The following is a 22,224-nucleotide window of genomic DNA, read 5'->3' as shown; positions in this document are numbered from 1 at the left end:
TTAACCTCCATCACTCCGACACTGGCAACCTTATTTAGGGATTAGTAACCCTCACAACTATTGTATTCTATTCTGCTCCAACCTTTATACCTGGTGGTCATACTCAATTTAAAATTGTTTTCCTATATACTTCTGTAAACTTGTTGACAAATATCTGTTTTTCATTGAGACACCCGTATCAACAGTTTAGGGATTTGCATACATAATTTATTGTTTTATTACTCTCTCATACATAAAAATACACTATAGATATTAATAGTAAATGAGAATATTTTGTTATAACTATTTTTTATCTTCAAAGCTATTTTTCATTTTTTCATTTTTAGAATAATGCCATATGTTTTTATAATTCAATAATTTTTTCGCATAAATTATGTTTCATATTTATATTAATTGTAACTCTCTAAATCTATGCCCAATCTATACCTAAGCGGTATCTCCAAAAATATGTCTTCTTTCATATAAAATAGGCGTGGATCAAATTTTTTTCTTGAGTGTAGAAATAATATTTTCCTTTCAAGAATATAATTAGTTTGTTTTGCTTCGGTCTTTATTCTAAATGATGTGAATATTAATGTATTTGTTATCAGCAGTAATTTGGTTCACGCCTTGCCACCAGAAAAATGTACATATATATTTCGCATTTTATGAAAACTTCACAAAAACAAAATGTACCGTTGGTGTGTTAGTTTGTTGCTTTTTATTTTTCCCGTGGTTTTTGGAGGTATTGTATGATTTACATATTTTTAGGAATACGATTTTATTTATTGTATATAATCTGTTAACCTTCATCGGACGGCCCTCAAAATATTACACAAAAGACGGGCCGGGGTCTTAACGGACTTCATTCTTAAATGGATGAACCAGGCTTATACGAAAAAAAAAAACTGTACCAGTAACATATTATTTTTATAGTATTTAATAATTATCAGACTAAAGCATACACATTACTACAAAATACATTCTACTAATGACGCTAATGGACTAAATAACAACTACATACTATTTGTACAATGTACACAAACTATCTCTGATTTTGCATTTTACATTTTTTACATATTTTACTAGTTTTTCTGTATTTGTCTGTACAACACATGAAATCGCTACTTGTATTTTTTGTTTATTCTACTCTAGGCTCAGTAATATTTAAAAGTTCTGGGAATACATCTGCCATATGACGCTTTTTATTTTTTTCTGTGCTTATTGTTATAACATGTCTGAAAACATATTCCTTTACAAGTTCCTTGCCTAGTGCCAAAAAATACATTTTACGCTTACTCGTATTGTGCTTTTTCTAATCAGGATATTTTAGTAGCCACAATTTTTAGAAATTCATACCTGCGACATCAATAAGATGAGAGAATATAGCCATCGGCCAACTTTTTGTTTTTCTTTGTGCCGTATATCCTTTAGCTAACTTATCGGTTGTATCGACAACTTCTTTCGTTTTTTTTTGTAATGTAGAATAATTTCAGGTTAACAGGAGTGTTCTTCACCAGCCACTTTGTCATCATAATGTTTACTTGAAAGTAATATGACTGCAGATCTTGGTTTTAGAACATAAGAGACTAACGTTCAATGGTTTCTAAAAGCAAACATACTTTAATATTTTGTTTTATATTATACTGGTAGAAGCTCACTTGGAATAAACATTTAATTTTTTCGAAGAGATTTACATAGAGTTATACTCTTCTTCCATAACTTTTGCGCAAGCTGTAAATTCGTAAAAAAATGGTCAGTTGTTATTCCAAACCCTTCTTCCAAATGGTCTGTCAAATCTAGGACAACTCTTTGGCCTTGAGCTTTTCCTTAGGACCTTGTTTTCCTAAAAAGTAATAAATTTAAAAATTTTCTTGTTTTCTTATTGACAATTCAAAAACTTATCCAAATAAATTTGCACGTTTACAATAAAAGAAGCAGTGCAGTCCACAAGGACCCATATTTTTAATCCGTACTTGTCATGTTTTCTCTTCATATAAAATCGGAATGGTGCTTTACCTCTAAAAGACACGAGCTGCTTATCTACACATATATGGTCGCCTGGATTGATCGCCTACACACATATGGTCACCTGGATCATTTATTGGGGCCAGTTTATCTACTGATTTTCGTTCTTGTGTGGTTTCAAAATTTTTGAAAACGTAGAAATGAAGTTATTTGTTTGAATATATCTCTAGACATAGCGCAGCTGGTATTATAAAACGGCAGTAAGTAATATCGTCACACCAAAGCATATCGATCTCCTCCACCTCCAAGTATAAGCAATACTTCAATATAGGCTTGAATCTTCACGGAATCAACGCAAACATACACTTTAGTTTTATTTGGGTTTTCAGTATTCCATTTATCGTAATACACTTGAGCCTTCCGATTAGTTTCCATGACAATTATGGTTCGAATTTCGTCTGAAAAAAAAAACAGAAAGAAAGCGCTTTTGAGATCATCACTGTAATTTGTAAGTCCGAGAGCATGTCTACGAATGTTGGTCTTTGCGCGTTTCACTTTTGTGTTTTTTGGCAACCTTGACCACTCAGTTCCATCTTTAGATACATATACCGGTAAGCCTTTGGAGTTAGTAACTGTTGATTTATTTTGCTCTATGCTTTGATCAACAATAAGGCCATTTTCTACTTCTATCTCTGTTATATTGTCTTTATTTTCTAAATCACTTGCTGTATCCTCATTGATATCAAGCTCTGGATCATTACTTTCAAGAAAACGTAAAAGTTCATCTTCACTTAGTTGCTTTCGGCTAGATATAAATGAAACGTAACTCATGTTCAGAATTTTATGCACTATTTACAAATACGACACGATACCAACTGACACTGGAACTCAAGATGTTTATATTATTTCGGTAAATTTTATCGCAGCTCGGGCAATTCCCCATTTAAACATGTAAAACCCTTACATAAAACGATAGTACACTCATAGTCGGTACTAATCCGTAAAATCTATCTAGATATCTATCTCTCCTAGAAAGAAACCGTTCCTAAACAAAAATCAGAGGCAAAAGTGCATTGATTGGGCTTTGGGTCACAGAGAGTGGACAGAAGAACAGTGAAGTAAGGTAATTTGGAATGATGCAACAAAATCTCGATCTTTGGGAGTGCCGGAGCAAAGTTTGTTCGCCGCCGACCGGAAGAAGACCTCTTGCCCCAGTGAACTACGGTCACTCTGAAGCATCCTGTAAGTGTCGTGGTATGGGCTTCTATACCCACTAATGATTGGACTTTAGCTGTAGTATAGGGCAATATTAATGCAAAAAAATATTAGAAAGAGATACTGCAAGCTACACTGATGCCGACTATCAGAGATTTGTTTCAAGAGGATAACAATGCATCTTTCAGCAGGATAGAGTTCCTTGTCATACGGGTAAGACTTCTATCGGTTAAGAAACCACGACGTTACTCTCCTGCCTTAGCTTAGAGAGAGTCCCGATCTAAATCCAATAGAAAATTTATGGTCAATGCTGAAAGTGTTCACTGAGTATCACGCCGAAACCTAAGTAACAAGAGGGAACTGATTTTTCTTTATTTCGTCTCGTACTTGTTAGTTTTATTTCCAAATATTTGTGATATGATATGTATGATACTACTACAAATAGTTTAATATTACGAAAATATGAATGATTTACGAAATTAAAAACAGCTCTCTACTCAACAATATATTGCACTTTATCGCAGTAGTTTTACATAAATTTTAAAGCACTGTTTAAATACAACAAAAAATTATTTTTCAATAATTTATATACAATTACAGAATATTTTTAATTTATTTTATTATATCACAAATACTAAAACTCTCGTTATAAATGCAAAAAATGTTATACATATACATACATATACATAGATTTGCATATTTTAATACTAAAAATATCTTTCTGTAAACAAGTTATTTACCTGCTTTCTTTTATATTTTATGCCAAATAATTATTGTTTTTTAGACTTTTTTTATGTAAAAGCTGATTAACATTTAAATTGGGTCTGAATGATATCTTATCTTGAAGCGGTTATTTCTATTTAGGTCTCTTATTTGACTATTTGTTTTCCTTACATAATGTATCAACGTCACAGTGTTATTAGCGTATATGGACGTGTTACAAAAATTAATAATAGTATATTACAAATAATAATAGATCGTTAGAAAAAGCTCTAAATCTATACAGAGTAGCCCTAAATCTATCCATCTCAGACTTCCTATCGTAACATATTTTACGATATCTGTTTTCTGGTATACTTACTACTATACCATATTTCTATATTTTTCATTACTTACTTGTCATTCACCACTCCATAGACTCATCTTAGTATTTTTACTTTAAAATATGCAAACACGTTTTCATAACTTATATAAAGATATTGTTATCATCAGCATAGGCCAAGATTTGCACTAATTTATTATATATTGAATCAATGGTTGTTATTTGTGACATACGTATTACTTTTTCCAGAGCCAACTTGAACAAAATACAGGAGAACTGTATTTAGAAGCGTCATTCTTCTGTGGTTAGAGAATTCAAAGATATTCAATTTTTTGTGTATGGTGCAAAGTATACCAATACTTATAATATTCCACTGCACAATACTCCAAAGTATTGTTATCACTGGGGAGGGATTGCTGTGTCCATATTTTTTTTGTGAATAACAAAAACACTGGATCATAGATGAATTCATTCCTTTATATACTTAGGAATAGAAGAAAGTTTTCTTAAAGTGGTGAACATAGTGAAAGGGAAAAAGCTAGTTTAAGTGACCTCAACGAAGAAATGAAACAAAGATGCAAGGCTGATAAACAACAATACTATCACAATATATGCAAAGAAATTGAGAGCCACGATTAGAACAATCAGCTAAGAGATCTATTCAGAAAAATAAGATACATAAAAAGAGACTTTATAGCCAGAACTTGGCTTATTAACGTCCACACGGGAACTCTGAAAACCAACAGAGAAGATATATCGTAGACATGGGGAATAAATTACTGGGATCTATATAAAGAAGATCATCGCCAATAACTTGTACACCAAACTCTTAAAGAAATCGAAAAAGAATCTTATATACTCGAAAATAATGAATGACTGGCAATTAGTAAACTTAAGTATAACAAAGCACAAGGTCCAGATATAATAACACAATAAATGCTCAAAGCTACAGAAGAAACTAAAAAAATTGCTACACCTACTCTGTAACAAAATATGGCACTCCAAGCAATGGCCTGACGACTAATCACAATCTACAATACCACCAATACATAAAAAAGGAGGCATAATCAATAAGAGCCGACTGAAAATTTCCATCAAAGAAAAATACCCCAAGAGCCAACTGGATCCACTAGGTAGATTCCAAGTCAAACATATTGTATCCATTACTCTCTAAAATGTCTAACACAGGCCACTTCATTTCGCATACTTGTACTTTTTCTCCAAGTTCCATCTTCTATCGAAGGTTGGCAATCATCATAGTTATGCGGACCCTGTTGCTTGCCGATCTAAAACGTTCTGCATTACTGCATTTAAACCACTTCCTCAAGTTGTTAAGCTGTTGGGCATACACCTACGTTAGGTTAATTAGAACTAAAGTCTTCATAAATAAGTTATTTGTTCTTCCTTTTCTTGTAGTGCTCATCCATTTTGGATATTAAGGACCATCATGGCAATCTATATTTTGCAGACTGCGGCTCTGAAAAAGTTTCAGAGGTTGTCTCTGGTTGTTGGATTAAACCATGTACGTAGTTTTTTTAGCCAGGAAATTCTTCACCTTCCTGAAGAATTATTTGCAACAATTCATATCTCTTGCTGTTCTTCATGATGTGACCGTATTATTCAATTTTGGCTGTTTTTATTGTTGTTAGGAACTCTTTTCCTTTTTGCATTCTTAATAAAATGTTCTGATTAGTAACGTGGTCGGTATAGGATATCTTTAGCTATTCTACGATAGAGTCACATTTCAGAACCCTCAATTTTCTTACAGGTACCGTCTGTGAAAGTCTACGACTCAACTTCGTACAATAGTATAGATAATATGTAACATCGTAATAACCTGATTTTTATGGGTACGGATAAATCGTGGCATTTAAATAGCTTAGCTATTTTTTGAAATGCATATCTTGCTGTCCCTATCCTAGATTTTATTGAATATTGTATTCTGATGCCGTTGACCACTTTCTTGGTTCTTCCGCCTTCGTGACCAATTTCTCAATCTCAGGACAATAGAGTGCCCTTCCAGTTACCAGGTCATCCGCCCGAATCCGTTGGACAGTAAATAGTGGATTGGTTATCCCGGCGGATAAAACGAGATATTATACTATATTTTTTTTTAACCTATTCTCTATCCTTCCATTGTTGGATGTAGGTCTCCCTCAGTTCTCTACATCTTTCCCTATCTTGAGCTGTTCTCTACCATGTGGGACCTCCTTGTTTCCTGATGTCATCTTTCCACCTCATCTGTGGTCTGCCTCTTGATCTCTTTGCATTGTATGAATGCCACTTTCCGATGGCATTGTTCCGTCGTCCGTCTTGGAGACGATCACTGTGTCCAGCCCATTTTCATTTCAGTTTAGGTGCTTGTTCTATCGCGTCTACTGTCTTTGTACTGGTTCTAATCCACTGGATACGTTTTCTATCTTTAAGTGATATACCCAACATTTGTCTCTCCATCGCTCTTTGTGCCTTCCTTATCTTGTCCAAATTGACCTGTGTAAATGTCCATGTCTGTGCTCCGTAGGTAAGCACCGGTATTATACAGGAGTTATATACCTTTGCCGAACGCTGCCCATCCCATTCTTACTCGTCTCGATATTTCGGCTGTTTAATTTTCTCTGTTCAGTATCGATAGTTCCTTTGACCGAGTCAGTCGTTAATTTCGTTAAAGGCCGAGCCGGTTCCTAATTACTTGGTGTTTGGATTTAACTTTTTACATATAAGACAATAATTAAAAAGTGTAAACTGATAATTAATACGAAATAATATCGGTCCCCGATGGGGGACAAAAAAATACAAGGGACGTCCTTTATGACGACAGATACTGACATGAATAACAGTGATTTAAGTGTTAATAATATTAATAATAAATCTAGTGAGGATAGTGATGTCCAGAAAACAGCGAAGCAGTTGGAACCGAAAACATTCAATCTCCTCTCAGATAAGTACAACGTGCAAAATATTTGGGTATATATAGAAAGTACCGACAATAACAATTTAGGTAGATTGCATCCAATGACTGTTGGTCATATTCTTTTTAAAAAATTTAATCTTAAAAGCATTCTTGAAATTAAAAGTATAGGCCGAAACCGGATTAAAGTGTTATTAAAATCACTTCTAGAGGCAAATAATTTAGTAAAACATCCACTACTGAAATCAGAAAATTTAAGAGCATTTATACCGAACCATTTACTAGAAATTAAAGGGTTAATAAGAGACGTGGATACTCGTTATGATATCAACTATCTTATGGAAAATATCGAATCAGACTCACGCGTTACTAACATATATAGGTTAAATAGAAAAGTCCAAAAAGAAGACAAAACAGTCGAATTTGTACCTAAAAAATCTATTGTCGTTACTTTTGAGGGAAATATTTTACCAAATCGCGTAGCTTTTAATCGAGTTTTTTTTTCGGTTGAACAATTTGTAGGTAGAATAACCCAGTGTTACAAATGTTTGAGATATGGGCATGTATCTAAACAATGTAACAGTACTCAGAAAAGGTGTATAAATTGCGGTGAGATTAAAGATGATAAACACAATTGTGATAAAAATTTGACTTTTTGTATACACTGTAAAAGCAGAGATCACGTATCTATCTCAAAAAAGTGTCCCTCTTATGACAATCAAAAAAAAATTAAAAATATAATGATAGAGCAAAAAACCTCATTTAAGGAAGCCAAAGAAATATCTGAGAATTCCTTATCCAGTTTAGTAAGTCACAATTCCTTTTCACCGCTAACAAATTATGACAAACATTTTCCAGAACTTCCTAACAACGATCGTATATCGTTATCTCATCCAAATCGTAATCAAATCTCTACAAATTTCAATGGCAATCAAAATAATTCCTTTTCCCAACAAACTCATGCGAGGGATAGACCTCCAACCAAAAAAAAGAGAAAATCAAACTCTCCCACTATCCAATCACCTGTTCAAAAACCATTATTTCCATTCACCTTTGGACCTTCACAACCTTTGACAATAAATTCAAATAAACCAAACTACTCTAGTTTGGAAATCAAAAAAAGCAGTATAGCTAGCAATTTATCAATTTTTATCATGGACTTTATTAATAAAATAATTTCAAGTAACAACAGACAACCTGTTGATATTAACGTAATTACAAGTAGTATAGAACAAGTATTGGAGGATACTTTGAAAAACCAATAAAATTTAATCGTAAAACACGCAATTTAAATATAATGCAATGGAATGCACGTTCTGCTATAGCTAACAAAAATAGTCTGGTACAATTTCTTTTTGATAAAAATATCGACATTGCGCTTATAAGCGAAACTTGGTTTAAAAAAAATCAACAATATAGTTTTAGTGGTTACAATATAATACGCAATGACAGAAACGATGGCTATGCTGGTGTGGCAATTTTAGTACACAAATCTCTTCAATTTGTGGAACATAAGATCAATATAAATTACAATGAAAATATTTTAGTGTGTGCTGTACAAGTTAAATATGGAACTTTGTCTTTAAATTTTGTATCTATTTATAAACCTCCAAAAATACAAACAATATATGAAGATTGGGTAAAAATTTTTGAACAGTTTGATGGGCCTTTAATTATAGGTGGTGATTTTAATGCACACCACTCTATATGGGGCTGTCATAATAATGATACCACAGGATCACAACTAATAAATGTCGCAGATGATTTAAATTTAACTGTTTTAAACAATGGAGAACCTACGATTTTAAGGCGTCCTGATCAACGGGATTCAGCTATTGATGTAACCTTTTGTTCACCTGAACTAGTTAACAAAACATCTTGGAATGTCATCTCTGATACCCTAGGATCAAATCACTATGTCATTTCTATAGAATTAATTTTTGCAATTAATGAAAATGAAATATCTCCTAAAAATAAATGGAATATTAAAAAAGCCAATTGGGCGTTATATACCTCGACGATTCAGATTTTGCACGATACGAATAACAGTCACTCGGATAATCTAACTGAACAGTACTCCTCCTTCATTAATAATATAAATACGGCCGCAGAAGCAGCTATACCCCAATATAAACCTTATAAATGTAAACGGCACCCACCCCCTTGGTGGAATATTGATTGTGACAATATTATCAAACAACGAAAATTGGCTTTAATAAATTACAAAAAAAACACTAATTTTGAAAATTACGTTCAATACCAGGAGATCTCGGCTAGAACCAAAAAAACATTAAAAAATATAGCAAAGAAACATTGGATTGAATGGGTCTCTTCCCTGAATAAAAATACACCAGCTACAACTCTTTGGAATCAAGCTAGAAAAATTTACAGAAAACCAATATCAAAAATAAAATCTTTCGATCAAAAATGGATTGATGACTTTCTTATTAAAGTTGCACCACCAACTGCGAACCCTCAAAAATCCAGCTACATAGATTCAACCCCATCTGAAAAAAATCATTTTCTACTAAAACCTTTCACTTATAATGAACTAATTTTCGCTATAAATGATCGTAAAGATAATTGTCCAGGATACGATCATATCAAATACTCCATGCTTATTAACCTCCCAGAAGTAGCAAAACATTTTCTATTAGACTTTTTAAATCGAATCATTCAAGACAATTCTGAGGTAGATTTTTTTAAAGACATCATTGTTATTCCGATTCTAAAGCCTGCAAAAGATCCAAATTCAGCAGAATCTTATCGACCGATTTCTCTCTTTTCTTGTGTATTTAAAACTTTGGAACGAATGTTAAAACATAGACTAGAATGGTGGGTCCATACCAAAAAATTACTACCAAATAATCAGTTTGGATACAAACGAGGATGTGGAACTTTAGATGCACTAGCTACACTTGTAACGGACATACAGAGTAACTTTTCCAGAAATAACTATTTGCCTACTTTATCTCTAGATATAGAAGGTGCTTATGACAGTGTGTGTTTACCTCGATTAAAAGACAAAATGATCAATCAATTTCAAATACCCACAAATCTGGCACAAACCATAATTAATTTCTACACTAATAGACGCTTATACGTTAGAAACTATAAAAATGAATTTCTTGGACCACGTTATAATAGTTGGGGATTACCTCAGGGATCAGTCTTAAGCCCTTTTCTTTTTAATCTGTATACTGCCGATTTTCATAGTCTTAATATACCAAGTATCACTTACAAAACAATCCAATATGCTGATGACTTTCTAGTCTATACAGAAAGGAGTAAATATGAACCTTCCCTTACAATTTTAAGAAAATTACATGCACATTTCTCAAACTGGTTTTGTAAAAATGGTTTTAATTTATCCACTAATAAATCAAACGTGTGCATTTTTTCACGACATAATATTCCAAACATAAATACTATTTTATTAAATGGCCAAAGTTTAAATTTCTGTAAGTCAATAAAATATCTAGGTATGTTTCTAGATCAAAAGTTAACATGGAAAGTACACATCGAGTATATGCTTGACAAAAGCAATAAAGGTCTCAATTTTTTAAAATCAATTTCTAAAACTTGGTGGGGTGCTGACGTAGAAACAGCTTTGCTTTTTTACAAATCTTATATCAGATCCATTCTGGACTATGGATGTATACTTTATGGATCAGCAAGCAAACAAATTTTAAATAAAATTGATGTATTTCAACGGACTGTTCTACGTACTTGTATGGGAGCAATGAAGTCTACTCCAATAGCTCCATTGCATGTTGAAGCTTTAGAACCTCCTTTAAATTTTAGACGAGATAATCTAAGTGAAAAATTTGTAGTGAAAATTTCATATATCAACAATTCTTTATATTCTGGCATAAGCTCGCTAAATACCGAGGATCTAACAAACAGTTACTGGATTCATAAAAATTCACCAACCCTTTGCACGGCCTTTAGAGCCATGTGTAACAATAAGTATACCAACAGTATTAGCAACCTTGAGATTAACGACTATTTCGCATTTTTTAATGAAGCTTATATACACATACCAACATATTATAGTATTCCATCATTAGATTCATGCATCTTAAATTCTTACATAAAAAAATGGCCCATGGCAACTGTAATCTATACAGATGCATCCAAAACATCGGAAGGGACCGGATGTGCTTTCTACATTCCATCCAAGTCAATAGAAAAAATGTTCAAACTACCTCTCAATTGCTCAATTTTTAGTGCTGAAGCTCTTGCAATTCTTGAAGCCTTGAAATATTTCGACAGTTTAAACAATAATGCAGTTTTAATAATATCCGATTCATTATCAGTCTTATTATCTCTCAAAAATACAAAATTACCCAATTATAATTCTAATCCTTTTATTTACCAAATTAAGAACATACTTGTTAACCTTAAAAATAAAAATAAAACTACGAATTTTATTTGGGTAAAGGCTCATGTTGGTATAAAACATAATGAGCATGTTGATTACATTGCAAAAGCTGCAATAACCTCGACAGCTGAAATTTTACCAGATGAGAGAATTTGCGTTCCTGATGCTTTTCTCATCTCTAAAAGAAATCAAAGAGATCGTTGGAATACCGCTTGGCAAACTTTTTGCGACCACTCAACAACACAATACGTGCATATACAACCACACATCCCTAATTCCAGATGGTTCAAGAATTTCAATACCGCTCGTAAATATACAACAACTTTAATAAGATTGAGATTTGGCCACGCTTGTTATCCTGTTCACCTTGCTCAAATCAAAATATATAATTCAGACTTATGCGAAACTTGTCAAGAACAAGGAGATCTTAACCACATCTTTTTTAAGTGTTCCAAATATCTTCAGCATTCAGGAATTCTTTTAAACAACTTGCAAACTCTGAAAATATTCCCTCCATATCAAATAAATAACCTGTTGGCTACTAATAATAAAAAAGTTTATGATTGTTTGATTAAATTTATACATAGTGCAAATGTGTGTCTGTAGTCAATCTCAGCTAAGCTCGTTAACCTTTGTTCTAACCCAATTGTTTATTTACCTTTCTTTCCGTGACCTATTGCTAGTAATGTCTTAAACAAATGTCCTGATGGGTCCCTGGACGAGAAGTGAGTATCCCTGTTGTTCCTTATATTTGTTTTTTTCTTGATATAATTTTCTCTTTTTGTTTGATTTAGTTATAGGGATTTTATGAGGTTTTTTGACTCGAATAGATACACTTTTTGCACTAGCAATTAATAGTATAGATTATACACTTATGTATGTATACACTGTATAATGTACACTTATGTATGCACTTATGTGTATATGCATACACTTTTTTTTTTTCTTTAGTATTAATTATATTTTTCTTTTATTATATCTCAATATGTAATTGGCTAAATAGCTAAGTGCTAAAGCCACAAAAAAAAAAAAAAAAAAAAAATAATTTTCTCTGTTAGCTCTGATTGCTTGTCCTAGATAGATATACTCATTTACCTGTTCTATTTTTTCTGTTTGTATTTTTATTTTTTTTGTATTTTTTTTGTATTATTTATATTTTTGTAATTGTATTATACTATATTTTTTATAACAGTATTATAACAGTTTTTTATTACAGAAAATAAAAGTTCTTTATATTTACCATTTAAATATACTTGTTCTAGCCAATGGAAATGGAAATTGTGGATGTTGCGAAGGTAATACAAGAGATGTAATACCCTCTCCAGTCACATCCTATCAAGTATTGACTACTCCGGTAAGTATAACTAAACTATAACAATATTAATTTTAATTTACAACCTACAATGTTACAGGCCTACAACATAATAAACTAGGCTGTCAAATTTAAACAAGAATTGTTTTTTCTATTAAAGACTATTAGATTCAGCTTCAGATTCCTTAATCGGGTAATTAAGAAGTGCTAAAAATATCCAATGAATAACAGTCCTTCAATCAGTTTACTTACTATAAGTATAAAAATATTAAAATGTTTAACTAAGACATACATGGTACTTCAAGTAAATGAAAAATATTATTAATTATAATAAAATGCAACTTATGCAAATTAACCTTACTATATGCTACGACCAAAACGGTCACTTGATGATAAATAAAACGCTGACATCCTATTAACAGCTAATAGCAACAAACACCCATCTAATCCCTTCCACGATGGCTTATTAACAACAGCAAACATTTACATCAAACTTTCAATCAATGTCAGGTGAATAAACACATCAAACATTTATACTTTTAGCAGAATCTTCATCTACTATAAGCACAACACAAAATTCCACGCAAGCTAATTATCAATTTTAAATTGAAAAATATTATGAAGCCCGAAAGAAAGCGTTAAAAAAACTAAAACAAACTACAATTAAGGATTACTGGTTCATCATCATGTCCTTAACTTTCCCAAGTCTATTACGCCAGTAGGTTCTATCCATTGCCAACTGTTGCTAGTTTGTTGGGCCCATTTGTCTATCATCCTCATCTACACCATCCTTCCATCTGAGTTTTGGCCTACCTCTACTTCTACTTCCCACAGGTTGTAACATAAGGATTCTTCTAGGAGGGTTGTTCTGCTGTGATGTTGCCATATGTCCTGACCATCTTAGTCTTCCTATTTTTATAAAGGATACTTCGTCTTTACCACCAAATATATGTTTATATCTGTGATATATCTCGTAGTTGTACCTCCTTCTCCAAACACCATTTTCACAGATGCCACCGAATATTCTTCTAAGGATCCTTCGTTCAAGTTTAAGCAGGAGATTTTCATCTGCCTTGGAAATGGTCCATGTCTCAGACCCATACGTTAACACTGGTTGTAGAAGGGTCTTGTATATGGTTATTTTTGTTTTTTGGCTTAAGTTTCTGCTTCTCATATGTCTACTCAGTCCAAAATAGCATTTGTTTGCTAGGAATATTCTTCGCTTGATTTCTTCCATCATGACATTCTCCTTGGTGATCAGGGAGCCTAAGTATGTAAATTTGTCCACCACTTCAAAGGTAGAGTTATCAACCGTAAATTGGTGGCCGATGTTTCTGGCTCTGTTGTTGGGTGTTGATGCCATTATCTTAGTTTTCTTCTCATTTACTTGCAGGCCCATATTTTTTAAGGCCGTTTGACAAGGTGGTATACATTTTTTCTAGCTTGCGTGTTGTGCAGGCAACTAGGTCAACATTATCTGCGTATGCCAAAATTTGGGATGATTTATTAAAAATGTTTCCTCTGTTGCCTATTTGGGTATCCCTGGCCGCCTTTTTCAGAGCTATGTTGAAAAGGAGACACGCCAGCGCATCTCCCTGTCGCAGCCCAACATGCGTTTCAAATGCCTGTGATTGTTCGCCCTGTATTTCGACTTTGCAAACAACTTTACGCATTGTAGCCTTAACCAATCTTATAAGTTTATCAGGGATGTGGAATTCATCCATGGCTTCATACAATTTATTTCTTAGCACACTATCATAGGCCGATTTAAAATCTACGAAAAGATGGTATGTGTCGATATTGAATTCATTGGGTTTTTCCAGTATTTGCCTAAGCACAAAGATCTGGTCTGTTGTTAATTGACCTTGGTCTAAAACCACTTTGATATTCACCAAGAAGCTCCTCTAAATATGCACTCAGGCGACCATATAAAATACTCGAAAATATTTTGTCTGCTGTATTAAATAGGGTTATTCCCCTATAGTTTCTACATTCCAATTGATCGCCTTTTTTGTGTAGCGGGCACACGATCCCATTACACCACTCTTCTGGGATTTGTTCCTTATTCCAGGTTCTCAGTATGATTTTATATATATGAGAGTAGCACCTCCACATTTAATAAGTTCCGCGGGTATACCATCACTTCCTGGAGATTTATTATTTTTTAGGTGTTTTATTGCATCCCGTATTTCCTGAATTGATGAAGGCTCCAATGGTGTATTGCTGTTTGCTCCTGGGGGTGGTTGATTTGGATCTTCTACTTCGATAGTAAGTAGTTCTTTATAGTGTTCTACCCACCTTTCCAATACTTCTTCTTTTGTATTGAGTATATGCCCCTCCTTATCCTTACATAGTCCGATCCTTGATTTAAATTCTTTTCTTGCTTTATTTAGATTTTTAAAGAATTTTCTTGTTTGATTTTCCTTTTTTAATGCCTCATGTTCTTCCAATATTCTATTTTCATAAGTTCGCTTTTTTCTCCGATGGATCTACTTCTATTCTCTTCTGAGATCTCTATATTTTTGTTCTTTTTCTCGGGTTTTTCTTTGCTGCATCAGTTTATATGCATTGTTCTTTCTTCTTGTAATGTCCTCGCACTTAGCATCGAAACTTATTGCGTAGTGGTGGTCTTTGCGGCCCTAAAATGTTATTTGCTGCGTCTTTAATATAATTTTTACACATTTCCCATTGTTCACTAATTGTTAGATTCTCTTTAGTTATGTATTTCGTTTCGATATAGTTTTGAAACCTTTCTACCGTTTGCGGGTTTTTGAGGAGTTCAATATTAAGGCGCCTTGTTTTGGTACTTCTCTTCTTCTTCACATTTGAGATTCTAGCCCGAATTGTTGTGCCAACTAGAAAATGATCTGAATCAATATTGGTAAGGATTACTGGTTAGCTACAAATAAAACAAACAGCAACATATTTAACAATAATAACTCTAAAGATGAAGATAAACCAATTGATGCAACCACCGAAAGAAAAAATGAGCTCAAATCTCCTCCTATATTTATAGATACCGGGGAAGTGGAAAAATCGAAGTGGACCAAAACTAGCATCTGATCCAGAGTGAACGACAGAAAATAGGGTCTTTGTCCAAAGTATCGGTTAATATGCAAACTATAGAAAGTAATGAAAAACCACTCTGGTAACTATTTCTCAAAAAATCTGGAAAAAGACAGGTCCTGGCAGAACTTATATGATCAAGAAGTGCGAAGAATCCCTAAGAGAAATCGTCTAAATATTTTAATATTGTAAATATAAACTTTATAATTGCAATATGGAATGTTAGAAGTCTGCTTGAAACGAGAAAACTCGCATGCCAAGAGATAAAATGTTTAGCAATACAGGTGTCAGGTTTGAGCGAAGTTAGATGGTCAAGTTCAGGTAAAGTTAAATAATGAGCTTGAAATTCTGATAAACTTTTAGTGGAACCAAAACGCAATTGTTAAGATCTAAAGTTCCACGTCCGCAAACTATAACAATTACGAGATATGTTAAACAGGAATCTCACCCGAGCATTTTATTCCTTATTCCGAGTTTTTATTTAAATATACACTGGAGGATTTCAAGGACAAAGTCTAGGTGAATGTCACCGTATCTTAAGATGTATAAAATCCACGAAACTACACCAAACTAGTCAGTGTCCAAGAAACGTAAAAGATACATGGTTAAATACGTAAATTGTTCGGGAAAATATTAAGCAAACTACATAGGTTGCAAGATTTATAACAAATGCGCTAAAAAATATATCCCACACTAAGAGACAAAACTACAACAAACCTAAACACAAACACATATAAATCCAGAGTTCACTTACGCATAAGCACTCGCTTGTGCGCTTACGGTACTTAGCACTCTGATTTCTCTGAGTTAAAAGTTAAGATGAGAGATCTTATAATACAAATCGAAACAATGATGAACCTGATCACAACTTCTGTAGCTACAATATCGAAATAACAACACAGTTGTTGAAGATAACAGAATGAAATCTTAACATCTGGGCCTGTTAGATACAAAAAAACTTGGAGGTGAAAAGATGCAGTTCAACAGAACGTTAGAAAGAAAAAAGAGGCTAGAAAAAGGCGTGATAGGTCTAGAAGAGAGGAAGATAAGGATACATATAAGGTAGCAAATAGGGATGTAAAGCTTGCTGTAGCTGCTGCTATGAAAATATTGTCTGCACAAAAAAAAAGGTTACACAGCATCGCTAAAGCAAAGAATAAGTCATCAAAGGACTTAACTCACATACGGCAGTACTTAAGGGTGCGGATGGAAGAGTGTTAAGAACCGTTGTTGAAATTAAGCAAAGATGGTATAAGTACTTTAAAAAGTTGCAAAATAAAGTACAGCAGAGAAAAAAAAGAGGATGCAGGATCCCAAATAAGAATGTAATACCGGCGATAGGAAGAGATGAAGGTATTGAGGCGTTCAACAGGATGAAGAATCGTAAGGCAGTAGGTCCAACGCATGGAGAGAGATCCGGAGCTGTCTTCTTTTTGCAGAGAATCCAATCAGTAAACATCTGAATATTCATTATATTTCACTTGACACCGATCGATAGAGGGTCTTTAAATTAACGTACATTGATTAAAAATTAATTGAAAAAAATTATAAAAATATGGATCTGCTTCCTTTTTGTACCCATGTCTTCAAATATTATGTTAATCAAGTACAAAACTAAAGCACGTATTGTGAAGCTTATGAAATATCCACACATGTAGTTAACATTTAACATAACAAGTTAAGAAAGTTAAAAAATTATAGTATCGAAACAATCACTACTTATTAGTTTAATTTCTAAACAAAAAATAATTTTTATAGGTTAGTCACAAAGACGCTATTGCTGCATGCCAGGCAATTGGAATGTCGTTAGTTAGCATCCAGACCAAAGAAAAAAGCGACGCTGTCAATACTGCAATTCAAGCCAACCGTAAGTCTTTTTAATTCTATAAAATATTAAAGGACCAAGTTTTAATAATAGCTTTTTTTTTGCGATATATCTTGAGGTCAATTTAGCAAACATTAAAATATCTTATTTTCTTATATAAGAACAAACTTTTCTTCTTCTTCTTCTGCTTAGTTCAGACGAGGCTCGTTAATCTCTGGTACTTGGTCGTAAGACCTTTGTACCGTACCTTGTATTTTTCAATAAACTCTAATTCTAAGTCCTGTTGCCACAACAATGGCCAACAGTTTTCTTATTGGTCGTCGGCTATATTCTAAAATCACAACATGTGCACGAAACCAACAAAGCAAATTTTAATATGAAATTAGCGTAACTCCATTTGCCATGAAAACTGAAAATTACCTAAGTCAAATGTCTAATTATAAAAGAATTTATTAAAAAAACACACCAGCATGGACTTTTTTTCTAAACTTACTTACCTGGACTATTTGACAGCTAATTACAATTACTATTTCACTATAATTTTGCAATAATTATGGATGCACGTTATTAAATGATATTCACAATCTAGAATGTGCAGACTTACGCAAAATGAACGGATGTAGGCAACATTCAAATCCATATTATGTAGCACCATCTAGTAAGTAATAGCTGAGATATTTTTTAATGTTAAGCAGTCCAAACTGTTTAACAAGGTGGCATTAACCCTTTCTTTACCAGCGACGTATATATACGGTTTGGGGAAAAGTGCCACTGTTCCCAGTGACGTATATATACGTTTTCGAGTAAAAACGTTTCTAATACTATGCCGTTTGTATACGGCATCAAATTTTTTTTTGCACCTCTGCCAGCCCCATTGCCGCATCTATCCGGCATTGTTACAGTGCCATCAGCCCCAATCCCGTATTGCTACGTTCGAACATGCATTGTGATGAACCCACTGCCGTATTGATACGGCAGCTTCTGATACACGGCGTTTTGGTAACTGGCGGGTATGGTCGGGTTTCTGATCTATGTTTAGCATGCATCTTGTACCGCAAATATCACGTTAGCACTGACTACGCAGTATTCTGCTCTTACTGTTGCAGTGCCAATGTATTGTGAAATTTCAAGAAAATGTCTGATTCGAGAAAAAGAAGCCGCTCATGCGATACAGGTAGTTTGTGTGGACTAACGCAAAAAGTGTATGATGATATACTGGCATGCTTGGATTCCGATGAAGAGCCTTTTGTAGAAAGTGAAAGCAATTATGTATCAGATAGCGATGATTCAGAAGAGGAGGATATTGTTAATATTATTTATGGGAATGATGAAGCTATTTCTGAAAATGAAGGTGCTAATAAGGACGAAGCCTAAGTAGTGGTTGCAAATACATCGAGAAATGAAAGCAAAAGCGCTTTAGCGGATGATTTTAGTATACAGTGGGATAAACAGCAATTTGTTCCTGTCGTGTACGAGTTTGGTGCACAACAAATTCAGGTGCCCATTTAGACAATATTGAGAATTCTGCCAGGGAAATAGATTGATTCCTTTCTAAATCCAGGTACCGTTAATTTAATTATACATGAAAAAAATAATTTTGCCATAGCGGAAGCTTGCAAAAATAAAAAGATTGCTTGGTCGCCTCTTAAAGAAAATGAATTTTTTACATTTATCGCTGTGCTATTACTCGCAGCACGCCATAGAAAAGCCAAACTTACAGAAAATTGGTCAACAAACGATTTGTCATATACAACCATATTTTCTAATGTAATGTCCCGGAATCGCTTTCAGTCCTTACTGAGAATGTTACACTTCGCTGAAAATGCTAATCAACCTCAAGCGGATTTTTATTACAAGGTGCGAGGCGTTTTTTGCAGGTAAAAAACTCATTTGCTAATAATTTTAGGCCATTCCAAAATCTGGTAATCGACCAAAGTTTGGTTCTATTCAAAGGACGGCTGCAGTTTAAACAGTTTATAAAAACCAAACGCCATCTGGAATAAAATTGTTTCTTCTGTGTGACTGTGAAACGAGTTATGTGTTAGACTTTATCGTTTATGTCAGGATTTTTGTGGTTGCCACTCTTATGAAACCCTATTTGGACAAAGGTCACTCGCTCTTTACTGATAACTGGTACACGTCTCCTAGTTTGTTAAGTTACCTGTTTGACCATAAAACTAACTCTTGTGGAACAGTCAGGGTCAACAGAAAACACATGCCTAATTTAGCAGAAAAACTACAAAAAGTTGCAACTTCCTCAATGTCAAGTTGCAATATGTTGGCACTAAAATGGAAGGATCGAAGAGAGGTCACTATGCTTACTACCATACACCAAGACAAAATGGTAGAATTTGCTAAAAAACAGAAAGACAAACGAATTCATTAAAAAACCAGCTTGTGTAGTAGATTACAATATGAATATGGGAGCAGTGGAGAGGACTGACAGGTTACTTAGTTCCACAGAAAGCGTCAGGAAAACTGTCAAATGGTATAAAAAGCTCTTCTTTCACATATTGGACCTTGCTATTCTAAATACACATGCAATATACCTTACACAACACCCAGAGAAAACACCATTGGCCCAGTTTCACTTGAATCTTATTCGTCAGCTTCTAGACAGGTATGTGGATCTAATCTTGAAATTATCTTGTTACAATGAGATGTTATTTTTAGGTATCATTTACCAAAACATACAACTGTAGTGCCTGTGCGAAACGTTTTTCGTCTTGTAGGTAGACATTTTCCTGATATTGTCCCCAATAACAAAGTTCGTAGATGCACTGTTTGCTCAACAACAAAGACTCAAGCAAAGAAACGGCGCGAATCAAGGTACATGTGTCGGGAATGTGACGTGGGTCTCTGCGCACATCCTTGCTTTGGCATTTACCATACCCAGGAACAATTCTAATGACTACTTTCGTATTCATTTCATATTTAGTTTATAGTTAGTTATTAAAAATACTTTCGTTTTATATTTTTAGAACATTAAAAAGCATTTTCTGAGTTTTTCTTTGCATTAAATGAGCAACCGTATATATACGTCGCTGGCACTTCAAAAACCCTGGGAACGGTGCGACTGCGTCGCTGATCAGGTCTAGTAAAGAAAGGGTTAAAATACGGGATTTCTTAAAAAGTGGACTTACGCAATTTTCACATGACGCAGACCATACATAAGATTGAGTCTACCGCATCTAAAATATTATGACTTTATGACTTTTTATTTTATTGTAGATTTAGCAAATATCTTCTGGACATCAGGTCAAAAGATTGGAAACAGTTGGTTCTGGCTAAAAGGAGAACCATTCGTATTCACTAACTGGAACACTGGAGAACCAAACAATGCAAAGGGTAATGAAAATTGTCTGACAGTCTTTAAATCTGGCGCTAAATCCTTATGGAACGACGATTCTTGCGATGTCAAATTAATTCCGGTGTGTGAGAAAGTAGTTTCTTATCAGAATGAAGGATCTTCATGTGGTTGCACAGCGCCAGTTATAAATATTTTTGTTGATAGAGCTCATTAAGCATGTCAGTCAAAAATCTGTTTGGCTCTGTAAACTGTGTAGAAGGTACTCTGTTATTACTTAATAAAGTATTTAAAGCAAACTTTTTTTGTGTGCTTATATTAGTAAGAAACCCATAACGGAAACTTCCATCACACAACTAGACTGAAATATACCCAACATATATATATATATATATATATATATATATATATATATATATATATATATATATATATATATATATATATAGGCATGGAAATATTTCGCATGCCTATATATTTCGCAGCCTATTTCGCAGCCATGACTTCCTCTTCCTACCTATTCCCTTTTTGCCATCGACTCTACCCTGCATGATGACATGCAGAAGACTATATTTATTATTTCTTAGTATGTGTCCAAGGTATGCAGTCTTGCGTACTTTTATCGTTCTCAACAATTTTTTGTCTCGACCCATCCTTCTCAGCACTTCCTCATTGGTGACCCTGGCAGTCCATGGAATTCTCAACATTCTCCGGTATATCCAAAGTTCAAAGGCTTCAATCTTTTTAACTATGTGCGCTTTTAGTGTCCATGTTTCTACCCCGTACAATAGTTGCGACCAGACGTAACATTCAACAAACCTCAGTCTCAGCGCAGTATTCAGATTTTTGTCACAGAACAATTGTTTGAATTTTAAGAACGCTGCCCTTGCCATTTCTATTCGTACCCGGATCTCTTGGTCTGGATCTAATTCTGTGTTGATGTAAGCTCACAGATATTTATATTTTGTCACTCTCTCTATTTGCTGTCCACCAAGAGTTAGTTGTTCATTATTTATTGGACTCCTTGGTACTATCATAAATTTGGTCCTATCTGTGTTGATGTCAAGTCCCATTTGAATGCATTCACTATTTATTGCATCTAGTAAAGTTTGTAGTTCTTCTATACTCTCAGCCATAATTACCGTGTCATCTGCAAATCTCATGGTGTTTATGATTTCTCCACAAATTCTTATTTCCTCTTTTCTTTCCCATAAGGCT

At 33.8% G+C, this 22,224-nt stretch overlaps 1 protein-coding gene across 1 annotated transcript; it reads left to right on the top strand.

The window, feature by feature from the left end:
- The first annotated feature begins 595 nt into the window (after positions 1–595).
- On the top strand, positions 596–21,305 carry LOC140448303 (E-selectin-like). Its single transcript, XM_072541390.1, has 4 exons — positions 596–724; positions 12,759–12,850; positions 17,633–17,741; positions 20,931–21,305. Exons 1-4 carry the CDS (start codon positions 670–672, stop codon positions 21,221–21,223), a joined length of 549 nt encoding a protein of 182 aa, XP_072397491.1. The 5' UTR covers positions 596–669; the 3' UTR covers positions 21,224–21,305.
- The last annotated feature ends 919 nt before the right edge of the window (positions 21,306–22,224 follow it).

This window comes from Diabrotica undecimpunctata, chromosome 8 (assembly GCF_040954645.1).
Source record: "Diabrotica undecimpunctata isolate CICGRU chromosome 8, icDiaUnde3, whole genome shotgun sequence".
Classification (NCBI taxonomy): Eukaryota; Metazoa; Arthropoda; class Insecta; order Coleoptera; family Chrysomelidae; genus Diabrotica; species Diabrotica undecimpunctata.
The sequence above is the reverse complement of the archived record's forward strand: the minus strand, read 5'-3'. Positions and strand labels throughout refer to the sequence as shown.